A 13,171-nucleotide genomic window follows, 5' to 3' on the forward strand; every position below is an offset into this window, starting at 1 on the left:
GACAAGCTCTCACATCGCAGGGAGGGGGGGGGGGATTTCCCTGTCTCCCACACCAAATTAGGATAGTGGGAAACAGGATTTCCCCGGCCATTGAAGACATCACAGGCGCGTTTTTTTATTGGCCAAGAGACATGTCCGTGAGTTACAGGGCCTGTGCTACAGGCCGCTGTCATTGTAAAGGATAGATGATGCGATGCAATCGAGACTAGTTTCAAGTTTCTTTAATAGTTGTCATACAGAAGTACAGAATACTTTTGTACAAAATGCTTCTTACTGTTACGCTCCAGAGACTGTGCTAGACAAGATAAGTATCAAATAACATAGTATAGCATGTAAATTAGAAGTAGAAAATGAGGTCACAATGTTCAGTATAGACATATGTACAATGTTCGATGCAGAATAGACGTAACTGAGTTACCATATAATATACAATATACTATGCAGTGTACTAATATACAATACTATATAGTGCAAAGCAGAAATGGGATGAGGTACAATTTAGGTACAATTTACAGTAAGGTGTACGAGTTGTAGTGCAAATCCTTTATCAATAAATATAAAGTGTGGGGAGTGGGTGCTACAGTGTGTTTGTTTAAAGTGAGTGTGTGCGTGTGGATGTGTGTGCTATGTGCGTTTGATGGTTGTTGTGTAGTGTTCATTGTTCGTTGAGCAGCCTGATGGCCTGGGGATAGAAGCTTCTTCTGAGTCTTTCTGTGCTCGCCTTGAGACTCCGGTATCGCTTGCCTGACCGCAGCAGTTCAAAGAGGCAGTTGTTCGGGTGGCTGGAGTCCTTAATGATTCTCTTAGCCTTGCCCCTGCACCGCTTGTTGTAAATGTTCTGGAGGGTGGGGAGCCCCCCTCCAATTGTGCGTTCGGCTGAACGTGTCACTCTTTGTAGTCTGCTTCGGTCTTGTGCAGTGCTATTCCCAAACCAGGAGGTGATGTTGCCAGTCAGGATGCTCTCTATTGTACATGAGTAGAAGTTCTTAAGGATCTTCTGACTGACTTGGAACTTCCTTAGGCGCCTGAGGAAGTAGAGGCGTTGTCGTGCCTTCTTCACAACACTGTCAATGTGTGTGGTCCATGTCAAGTCCTCGGATATGTGGGCTCCGAGGTACTTAAAGCTGTTCACTCTCTCAACCGGTGCCCCGTCGATGCTGAGGGGGCTGTAGTCCTTGACCCCCGACCTCCTGAAGTCCACAATCATCTCCTTTGTTTTGCTGACGTTCAGGGAGAGGCTGTTTTCCTGGCACCATCCCGCCAGGGCCTTGACCTCTTCCAGGTAGGACTATTGGTCCTTCTGCTCTGCTCTCTAACAGTAGTGTATATTGGGCCGTTGTGTCTACTTAGTCCAATCTGTTACATGAACCTTTTTCAATTGTTTCACTCACGTTGAGGTCTCTCTGGGAAAACCGCTGTCTTCCCCTCTTACATAAAGAGCAGAATTGACACGGTTTTTATCCCCAGGCTCGTCGTATAAGAGCCTGTGTCTGTGTCTCTAGTACCGGCTTCCTGCTGATCGTCCCAGACAGAGAGGGGAAACATTGTGGGGCTCTTTCTTGTTAGAAATTCGCTATCACTGTTCTCGGGTTCTTTACGAGCATACACGCTGTTTCATAAATCAGAGTTTGGTCTTACGAGACCGATCAGCGCTGGCCCAGGGTGTTTTTCAATGATTTAATCGGCTTTTTGGGACCGGCGCGCCTTGGTTGCCCAACATCATAAAAACTGCGTTTTTTATGCGGTCGGCTGGGAAGGAGTTTTTTTGTCTCTACCGAGCGCCAGTGCACTAGGTTAGACTCGAGGACTCGCGTACATCCCCGGGGGGAGATGACGGAGTAGATCAAACATTGGCAGGGGGGTTTCAAGCCTGTTAGGTAGGCCACCGGGAGCGGTGCGTTCGCGTACTGACCGTCTTGGTGGCGCCCTCTGTGATGTTTTGGATCGACACACGTACCTACCCCCCTCTTAGGACTGGGGGCGGCGTCGTGACAAGGGCACAGGACTTGTCCTGGTCGCACCGGACCGGATCAGTTTAACCCGTTGTCCGCCGGGGCGCAGACAAGTTCTGGTACCCCGAAGGACCCTGAGCTTTTCCGGGGGGAAAATGCCTGGGCAGGCCGGACGTCACAGGGGTTGATGTCATGAATGTGTGTGTCATATAGATGCCACTACGAGTTGCCCTTAACAGTGGTGTGCATTGGTCCATACTATGTTGTACCTTTTTGCACAATGTTAGGTGGGTTGGTCCTTCTCCATTAATTTCACCCCTCCCTCCCTGCTAAACCAGGGATGGGAGGGGGCTGTCGGGGAGGCTGCTTCTGTCAACTCCTCTATGCATCCCTGTGTAAGTCCCGGTCCTCGAGGCCCAGGTCGGGCCTTGCCCTCGCTGACCTGTTGGCCTGGGTTAACCCTTTTTTTGTTTGGATCCACCTTTTCTCCTTATTTTTCTATTTTTCTCCCATCCCAATTTTGGATTGCCAATTCTCCCCTCCCCTGTCTTGAACGTTGCTAGACTATGCCTCCCACTGGTCGGCTGTAGTGAGGATAGAAGCCTTGCATCATGTGTCCCCTCCGGTACACGAGGAGGCAGCCTGTCGCATCTTTTCACCAGACAGTGCGGACTCTCAGTGGCGAGGAGTAACGCGTGTGAGGCTCACGCTGCCCCCGATACTTCCTGTCTCTGCTGTGCAGGTGTCACCCAACCTACCTGTAGGAGTCACTGTCCACAACGTCCAATCCCCACCCATCGACTTCCACCCGCTACCTCTGTCAATTGAGATAGTATGACGACTGGCCCAAGCCGCAGGCAATGCTGACACTGGGATTCGAGACCGGAGTCTCTTGCATTGGTGCATGGCATACCGAACACCCTTTCCGCCCGGATACTGTTCTTACAGTTAGCCCCTTAGGCGCCTGTCTAGTCCGCAGTGCTCCGGGCGCAGGTCGAGTTCTGCTCTTGTTAAGACCTGTCTGCCTGGATTGAGGGATCAACCTCCTTGGAGGGTTGTCTCCCCGGTGCGCCAGCTGGCCCCACGACATTGTGGGGGGGAAGCCTCCTTGGAGCGCTTCGGAGCGGTGTGCCAGGTGGAGAAGGGCCTTCACCTGTTGTAGGCCCTGTCCGATACGCTGGCGATGTGGGGGGTGGTGTCACGAGTTGACCTCGCCAGGCCCCTTTTTCGGGGGGTCCTAGCCCCCGGGATGTGGCCTGGGGCTGGCGCCTCCTCCGCGCCCCGCTGCTACGGCCTTGCCACGGGGTCGGGGATTTTTGACCCCGACCCCGCGATGTTGGGGGCTGTGACGTGGGTTTTTTGCTTCACGTCCATTCCCTGGTGGCGTGCGGGATGCGCGACCAAGTAGTCGCGGGCCCTTCTATACGAAGGTAAGTCCCACGGTCTGCACACCCTGTGCGTTTCAGGTACTGTTCCCTCTTCGCACAGTCGGGTCCAGTCTCCCTCCCGTCCCTCACTAGGGGGGGCGGGGGGGCCCGGATCCTCCCCGGTATTCTGATGGTTGTAGGGGACCTCAGCGGGTACATCTGTCGGGCTTTCCACTCTGCTCCACTCTTGTGTTCCAATAGAGCAGAGCGCAAAGCTATACGAAATATAACGAAGGTTATCCTATAACCCTAGTTATATGAGTATAGCGAGCGCTCTGCTCTGACTCACTGAGGACCCCATGTGTCTTCCGTTTCGGCGGTGAAAGACTGGGGAAGGAGCTGGTAGTATGGCCATGACCCCGCTTGTGAGCGGATGTGGGCGTGGTCAGGCAGGTGTGATGCGTGCATGTGGTTGAAAGTTTTCATGATAGCATATGATTAAAGGGACATTTCCAATAGAGCAGAGTGCTCGCTATACTCATATAACTAGGGTTATAGGATAACCTTCGTTCTTATTGAACATTGTCTTGATGTGAACAGAGGGAGACATAGCTGCAGAGGACACTGAGGAACAGGAGGAGACGGAGGATCAGGACGAGGAGAAGATGAAGACCTCGGACGAGGTAAGAGGATGAAGAACATATTGCGAACCAGAACCAGACTGCGGACCTTTGGGGACAGAGCTTTCAGAGTGGCAGCTCCCACCCTCTGGAACTCCCTCCCCGCAGAACTCTGCAACGCCCCAACTCTGGACTCCTTAAAAAGAAACTCCTCAAAACTCACCTCTTCAACATGGCCTTTGACCCCTAATTTCCTACATTGAATGTTGTCTGTCCACCATGTTTGTTATTGTTGTTTTTCGCCCAATGTAAAGCGACCTTGTTTTATGAAAGGCGCTATATAAAACCAAGTTATTATTATTATATAATCCTCTGTTTTGCACAGTCCGTATCTCACGACTCAGCTGACTCAGTGACCCTGTCGCTCCTCCATAGGGCACAGCTGGACAGGAAGTGACAGCGTACGAGGCGATGTCAGCCCTGGTCAATTACATCCAGCCCAACAAATTCATCTCTTTTGACAATGCCAGACGTATGTGAAATCTTTCTTTAATTCACAAAAGACTAACCCTGACTCTGAATATGTGGATAACCTTTACCAGTATGTGAGGATTTTTTAGGAGCCCCTCGAAAACAAGATGCTATATCTCAAGGGGTTATTCCGAATAAAGAATTTCAATATGTGAAGAATCAGACGGTGCTTCACATTAAATACTAGCAAATTACTCAAGTATGAATTCTATATGCTGTTAAAGAGGATCTATTAAATGGCTGAAAATTGGTATGAAGTCAATTAATCTGGCCCCGTCCTCATTTCACAGAAAAGAACAAGAGTTACGTCATCTCATCTTTTGTGGAGACGAAAGGAGAGACTATGATTTCAAAGACTGCTGTGGAGTTTGTGGAGTATCCTTCAAAAAATGATTGCAACTGACTCATGTCTCAAACTCACACGAAATTGGTCCAACTGGTATAGGTGTCATGCAGTCCTATCTTTCATCTATCGCCTGGTTCTAGAGCTGCGCTCCGCTTCTGTGGAACAAACTTCCAGGGGATGTGAGACATGCCCCTACACGGACTACTTAAAAAAAAATTATTTTTAAGTATTATTATTTAATTCCTTAATTCTAGGGATGTCCGATATTATCGGCCTACCGATATTATCGGCCAATATCGGCATTCAAATGTGATATCGGAAAATATCGGTATCTGTTTTCAAAAAATAATAAATTTTTTTTAATTTCTATAACCTTTATTTACCTAGGCAAGCAAGTAAGAACAAATTCTGATTTTATTTATTGTCAAAAGTATGCATAATGTTGTGTTAATTCCAGAACAAGAGATATTTAATGTTAATTACCTGAAATTATTACATTTTTTTGGGGGGGGAAACCCTGCATATATCGGTATCGGTTGATATCGGTTGATATCGGTATCGGAAATTAAGAGTTGGACAATATCGGTATATCGGTATCGGTAAAAAAGCCAATATCGAGCATCCCTACTTAATTCCTTCCGCCTAAATCATGTGTTCTATGTAACCATATTTAATATACTGTATAGGGATGCTCGATATTGGCTTTTTTACCAATACCGATATACCAATATTGTCCAACTCTTAATTTCCGATACCGATATCAACCGATACCGATATATGCAGGGTTTCCCCCCCCAAAAAATGGAATAATTTCAGGTAATTAACATTACTTATTACATGGCGTTTTCACATTCGCCGAAATGCTTGCTTGTGATTGGTCAATAGCCCCCCGAGCCCCGACAGCGGTCATTATTTTTCAATAATGACCGCTGTGGGACAATAATGACCGATGTGCGCAGCTGTTGGCAATCAAGCCCACATCAGTGCAGCAAATCAGACACACTGCCGCAGCGGAGTGTGTGTAGATTACAGCGGAGCCAGAACAGAGGCTGCCCGCGATAATAATAATCACTTTATTTGGGCTGACAGAGCCACAGAACAACTGCGATTTGTCAAATGAATTAGGTATATTGTTAGTAAGTTAGCCATGTAATAAGCGGGATAATGTATAGCTTTACTCGGTCATTGTCGCAAAATAATTGACCTTCACTGACGTTTAAAACACCTCGCCGAAGCGGCTCGGTATTTTAAACTACGTGTCGGTCAATTATTTTGCGACAATGACCTCGTAGCTATACATTATCCCTTACATATCTCTTGTTGTGGAATTAACACAACATTATGCATATTTTTGACAATCAATAAAACCAGAATTTGTTCTTACTTGCTTGCCTGGGTAAATAAAGGTTATAGAAATGTAAAAAAAAAAGTATAAATTTTTTTTAAACCGATACCGATATTTTTCGATATCCCATTTTAATGCCGATATCGGCCGATAATATCGGTAGGCCGATAATATCGGACATCCCTAATACTGTATGACAAGCACTTTTAAATTGCCTCTATGTATGAATTGTGCTATATAAATGAATTTGCCTTGCCACAGGAAAAGATCCTGCCTCCATTACATTATTTCTTGGGGGGAGGGGGCGTCCAGAGAATAAATAGATTTCAGATTTGAGGGTGGCTACGTGGCGTAGTGGGCAAGGCGCTCGCCACGAATGACGGAGACGCTGGGCTTGCCTGTTCGAGCCCAGCGCTCCACATTGCTTTCAGTTTAGCTGGCCGTCCGTACTAATACACATTGGCCGTATTAGGGGGTGGGAAACTGATGGGTGGGGATCTGGCGTTGTGGACAGCGACTCCTACAGGTTGGTTGGTGCGCCTGCGCAGTAGAATCAAGAAGTGTCGGGGGCAGCGTGAGCCTCTCACGCGTTACTCCTCGCCACTGAGAGATCGAGCTGCGCAGGTGAAAAGATGCGACTGCTGTTACCTCAAGTACCGGAGGGGACTTGTGCTATGTATGACTTAGTCCACATTGCAGCCGGCTTGTGGGAGGCAAGAAACAGCTTTCGTGACAGGGGAGGGTTGAATTGGATGATACGAAATTGGGATGGGAGAAAATATAGAAAATGGGAGAAAAAGTGGATAAAAAAAATAAAATAGATTTCAGATTTGTGCAGAGTGTGAAACCCAGGCCAGGTACAGTCTTTTCACTTTTTAGAGGTTCAGTAGTCTTAACTTTATGACGGTCAAGTAGGCATTTTTTTTTATCCCAGCCCTCAGTACCCTCGAAATGGCTGGATGTCTACTGTCTTCCAGGTTTTATTGAGTATGCTTAGCATGGAGTGCATTTATACTTTACTCCCAAAATGCAGTGCAATATTACACTTAAAAGTGTGATTTACTGATGTGCTCTACAACCAATACAACATGGAAGTGGACAATGCGGAAGTGTAAATAGATGAACAGTTTTACTTTTGTCTACTCATCACAAACGATGTAGCGCCCAACCAAGTTAGATGCTGCATATTGCTACTGTTGACACTATACAATGTGATTTAGTAGGAGCTGATTTTCTACCTACTGGGTGAACCTACTTAACAGTATAGGTTCTAGTAAAAGCATAGTGTGGGTAGTGTGGTTAGTAGCTTCTATCTGATTGTATAGGTACCTCAGACTTTTCATATTTCATGAGCGATTTCTTTTATAATTTGATGTTTTAAATAACTTCCATTATTAGGAGGAACAAACACAGTGACGTAAGAGCTGAGACATTATCATTTATATTTATAAAAATTATCCATACAAATTTCTGGGTCAAATTCTTTGGGCATGTCGCCCTCCTCTCATATCATTCTTCATCCCTTTGGCCCTCCATGTCAAATAGTTTGGGGTCATCTTGTTCTAGAGCTCTATGCTTCCTGAACCACGTACTCCAGGTACAACAAGAGACAGATGAGCAGGATCTACCCTAAAGGCACCAGGATGGACTCTTCCAACTACAGCCCCCAGCCTTTCTGGAACGCAGGCTGCCAGATGGTGGCGCTCAACTACCAGACTACGGGTATGACTGGAGATACGATCACCACTGACCAGTGTTAAGGATGTTTTATTCATAATTTTGTAATGACTTAAGATATTGATTCTTGCCTATACATAAATATATATTATTCTGCTTTTGAGGTTGACATTCTGTCTTTCACCACTGCATGTCAGTGTTGCACCTTTTTAATTGCACACAGCTCTATTGCCCTTTGCATGGGAGAGACAAAAAATACCCTCGCCCAGTGGCACGGAGGAAAATGTTTCCATTCATCTTTAATTTGTAGGTAATGAGAGTGGTTAAGGTCGAGGTTAGGGTTATAAACTACTTTTATGAACAACTTGTGGCTTTGAGGCCAGTGAGGGCATTTAGTCTCTCCCACTTGGGAACAGTAAGAAGGACCCTGCTTGATGACCTGACTGTTCACAAGGATTTAAAGGTGAATGAACGATGTAGCTCGGGCCAAGTGATGTAGCTACTAGCTAGGGGCCAATGTAGAATCCATGCGAATCCTCATACGTTTCAGTGTAAAGGGGGAGCTGTGTGCATTTTGTATGCAAATAGGGGAGAGACTAATGCTCTCACTGGGCCTGCAAACCCAGTTCCGTTCCCAAGTCCCAGCCATATAACTATATAAAAGGCCCATGACAAATGACAAATGACAAAGGTGACCAAGCTTTTGCCGCCAGGGCCCCAATGCTTTGGAGCGTCCTGCCTGAAAATCTGAAGTTGGCAATTTTTTTTTAAATCACTCCCCAAAACCTACTTTTATAAAAAGGCCTGTTTAAAATATCTGTATTTTATATCTCTCGGTTTGTTGTCTTTTCAACTCGTTTTGCGGCATACTTTTGTTTCCTTTTATTGAAATGTCATTTCATTTTTCACACTGTGATTTCTTGCTGTATTTGTAGACTTAATTGAGTGTATTTATCTGATCCCAGGCTATGGAATGGTCTTCTCCCAGACATAAGATCTGCTCCCTCTGTGGATGCTTTTAAATCCCACCTCAAAACCCACCTCTACTCCATAGCATTTGGCTAGGATTAATCCCACTCCCTTACCATTCTCTCTACAATAGTCTCTGTCAGCCTATAGTGCTTATTCGATCCCCCTTGTGTTGCTGTTCTGTGTTCTGTACAGTGTCCAGTTACTCTATTGTCATTCCCTGTGTCTTATGTCTTACTGTACTGTCTGTTGCATAGTCCTACTCCCATAACATATCGTCTAGTCTCCTATGTCTTACTATATTGTTGGCTGTATAGTCTTTGTGTCATAATATTGTATACTGTCCTATGTCATACTGTAGCATCTGTTGTATACTCCTAGTGTCTTGTGGTCCTACTGTATTGACTGTCCATCCTGTCTTTTGTCATGTTGTATTGTCCTCTGTTACACTGTGTGACTATGTCTATAGTTTTAATATTTTTTTTTACTGTACAGCACTTTGGTCTGCTCTTTGAGATTTTAAATGTGCTATATAAATAAATGTCTTGACTTGATCCTTTCCCTAGACTTCCCCATGCAGCTAAACATGGCGCTGTTTGAATTCAACGGCAGAACCGGCTACCTGCTCAAGCACGACGTGCTGCGCCGCGGTGACAAGAAGTTCGACCCCTTCTGTGACAGGATCGACACTATCGTGGCCAACACTCTCACCATAAAGGCAAGTGCACCGTCCTGTATCCCAGCGTGTGACTGCATGCATCGCTACATCTCTCACTCTTCTCCCCGTGGTGCTGTTCAGTGTGAGGCTGTTTAGGGAAAATATACAGTCAAATTAATAATAATAATTCATTGCATTTATATAGCGCTTTTCTAGACACTCAAAGCGCTCCCCACAATGTAGAGTGGAAATTGCCTCCTTCACCACCACTGTGTAGCACCCAACCTTGGACTACTCAGGCTCAATGGCTGCCATACACTGGCACCAGGCACACATCACACTACACAATGGCTGAACGGCTTAGGAGACAGGGATTGATATCAGCCAATTAAGGGGAAGGGATGATTAGGTGGCCTTGATGTCAGAGACCTGATTGGGAATTTGGCCAGGAACATCGGGGAACCCCCTACTCTTTGCGATAGGCGTCCTGGGTTCTTTAACAACAGAGATTCAGTCAGGACCTCGGTTTAGCGTCTCATCCGAAGGATGGCACTCGCAGCGATACGGTGTCCCTATCAACGTAACAGGGGCATTGTTACTGACTAGTCCAGAGGACAGAGTGCTTTCCGACAAAGGCCTTGACCGGGGCTCGAACCGGCTCGAACATTCCGATCATGAGTCCGGAGCTCTACTCATGTAGCCACGCTGCCGGACAATTGCAATCTAATTGGCATATAGAACAAATAGGAACAGCCTTGGACCCTATGTGTGAGGTTTTTGTCCTTTGCTCACTTACTCGCTCTGTTCCTTTAAGCCTACTCGCTCATTTTCCATTTGTTTTCTGTTAATCATTTCATTCCCCTATTCACACGCTTCTTCCCAGAGACGTCGTTGATTGGTTCTCCCCCGTCCACACGCTTTTCAATCACCTCCCTCAGCTGTCACTGCTTGTCAATTAAGCATTCCCGTATTATTTATACCCCGTTTCCCCATTCAAGTTTTGTTGGATCGTTTTGATATTTCAGTTGCATTCGCCGTTCCTGCTGCCTGCTGTTGTTTCCCTGTGCTTTGCCTCCAGGATATTCAAGAAGCATTCCTCTTGGACACCCTTTCCCCGTGGTGACGCGCTCGCTCCGTTCTGTTCCAACGCTCTTTACGCACAACGCCTGGGTGAGTTTTTTATGACTGTCTTTGATCCAATTCCGTTTTTCGTGTGTTTATATAACACTGAAGATTTCCAGCTTTTTATCAGACAGTCACTCACCCAGCGTTTAGCCTTTTTTGGATTGTTTCATTGGGATAATATTTTGGCCTAACATCTCCCACTGTGTGTTTACACACCGAAGATATTATCACATTGGATTTGTATTTTGGGACTTCGCTCACAGTGTTTATTTTTGCACCGAAGATATCTATCACTTGGGATTGTGTTTGGAACGTTACTCACAGTGTATATTTACACCGAAGATTCAGTCACTTGGATAACTTTGTTTTCGTGTACAAGTCACCTCTCCTGTTCACCTGCTCTGTTCCACCTGCACTCAGAGTTAACTCGCTCCCTCTCTCTCTCTCAGTCCCGCAACCACCTCGGAGATTCTGCCGAGAGAAGTCTGCAGAGCGGCTCTGACGTCAGCGTCTGCTTCCCCTGACTACCATCCCGGGAGAAGCTGCAGAGCAGCAACATTCATCCTTGCTTGTATTCCATTCTTTGTTTGAACTCTTCCAAGTCTGTGCTGTTTATTTAGCCTTAATAAACAAGCCCTTGTTTTTGGCAACTCTGAATCCTACTCTCTTGTGTCGTTGCGTTTGGGGTCGGTGTCAAACCCTAACATTACGATCCAACCAAAATGACGACCCCAGCCGACACAGAGAGGGTCAGAACCGCTCTTGCTAATCAAGTCGAGTTGACCAAGGATCACAGTCACCAACTAGAGAGGGCTGCGGCTGCGGTGCAGGATCTCAGGGAACAGGTCCTGCCTATTCAAGGGTCACTGGCTGCTCTGGCGGGACAACAGTCTGGTATTCTCGCTCAGCTTCACTCGCTGAGCGACACCGTTAATGCTTTACTTCCCTCACATCCTTCAGGAGCATTCCCCGCAGCCCCAGCTGATCCCGCACCTCGGGAACCCCGTCTCTCCGTCCCACGGCTGTTCGACGGCAATCCCGAGGAGTGTGCCACATTCATCATGCAATGTGAGTTGGTTTTCCGTCATCAACCAAGCCGTTTTACTGCTAGAGGGTCCCAAGTGGCCTATATGACGAACTTGCTTTCAGGCCATGCTGCCCAGTGGGTCACTTCCTCCTGGGCAATGGATGCAGATTTTGTTTTCTCCTATCCAGACTTCGTGGCGGAGCTCCGCAGAGTGTTCCACCATCCAGCCCGAGGTCTGGACCCTGGAGCCCGGTTGGGGACCTTCCGACAGGGGAGCGGCAGGGTAACTGACTACGTCCTGGAGTTTCGACTGGCGGCGGTGGAGAGTGGATGGAACGACCCTGCACTTCGCCTAACCTTCTTGAGGGGGCTCAGTGACGCAGTCCGGGACCAGCTCGCTACTCGGGAGGTGCCCGACTCCCTCGAGGACCTGTTTAGCCTCGTCATCCGCATCGACGGACGCCTCCAGGAGAGAAGGCGCGAGAGGACCCGACTGTTACCTCCTGAGGTACCCCGGATTCCCCGGACGCATGACGTCACTCCTGGACGCCCTGTCCTCAACACAACTGGTGGTAGCGGGTCCTCCCGTTCGGTTCGCGAGGAGGAACCCATGCAGCTGGGACGCTCTCGTCTGAGCCAGGCGGAGCGTGAGGCAAGGCTCAGGTCCGGTCTCTGCCTCTACTGCGGAAGGGAGGGACACCGAATCGCCGACTGCCCCACCCGGCCAAAAGATCAGGCTCGCCGAGACCCTGGGAAATCCTGGTGAGCCGTTTTTCCCATTCCCAGAGCCGCGCACCACCTGACCATCTGATGAGCGTCACCCTGGCCTGGGGGGACCAACGAGCCACGGTGGAGGCCCTCATCGACTCTGGGGCAGACGAGAATTTCCTCGACTTCGAGTTTGCTACCCGAGCCAACATTCCACTTGAGGACCTTGTGAGGCCCTTGGAGATCTTTTCGTTGGACCAACACCGCCTGGCCGACATCTCTCAACGCACCGGCCCAGTCGTGCTGACCATCGCTGGGAACCACGTCGAGAGAATCCAGTTCCTCATCACCCAATCCCCCCTTGTCCCGGTGGTCCTGGGTAGGCCCTGGCTCGCGCTGCACGAGCCCCACATCGCCTGGTCCTCCGGTACCATCAAGGGCTGGAGCTCCTCCTGTCACGCCCTGTGTCTGCAGGCGGCGTCCTGTCCCCCGCCCCGGAGGCCCGCTGGTGAGTCGCCTCCGGACCTCTCGTCCATACCTCCCGAGTACCACGACCTCTTGGAGTTTTTCAGTAAATCCAGGGCTCAGGCCCTTCCACCTCACCGCCCCTATGACTGCGCCATCGACCTCCGCCAAGGGGCTCCCCTTCCCGGCAGCCGCCTCTACAGTCTGACCGTTCCGGAGAAGAAGGCGATGGATCTCTACATCTCTGAGTCATTGGAAGCAGGACTCATTCGGCCTTCCTCCTCCCCGGTGGCGGCCGGTTTCTTCTTTGTTGGTAAGAAGGATGGGGACCTGCGACCCTGCATCGACTATCGCCAGCTCAACGAGATCACCATCAAGAAC

The 13,171-nt window shown here is 48.2% G+C and overlaps 1 protein-coding gene across 1 annotated transcript in view; it reads left to right on the forward strand.

Annotated features, from left to right (window-relative positions):
• Positions 1-13,171, forward strand: part of plcb2 (phospholipase C, beta 2) — a gene marked incomplete at both ends in the record, with an annotated part of 65,004 nt that overhangs the window by 22,542 nt on the left and 29,291 nt on the right. The window contains 5 exons of the mRNA XM_084311144.1: positions 3,920-4,002; positions 4,375-4,471; positions 4,761-4,845; positions 7,759-7,883; positions 9,374-9,525. Of these exons, the coding sequence (XP_084167270.1) occupies positions 3,920-4,002; positions 4,375-4,471; positions 4,761-4,845; positions 7,759-7,883; positions 9,374-9,525 (542 nt within the window). The remainder of the gene's footprint in view (positions 1-3,919; positions 4,003-4,374; positions 4,472-4,760; positions 4,846-7,758; positions 7,884-9,373; positions 9,526-13,171) is intronic.

The sequence above is a fragment of the Notolepis coatsorum genome, assembly GCF_963971535.1.
Source record: "Notolepis coatsorum genome assembly, chromosome: 3".
Taxonomy (NCBI): domain Eukaryota; kingdom Metazoa; phylum Chordata; class Actinopteri; order Aulopiformes; family Paralepididae; genus Notolepis; species Notolepis coatsorum.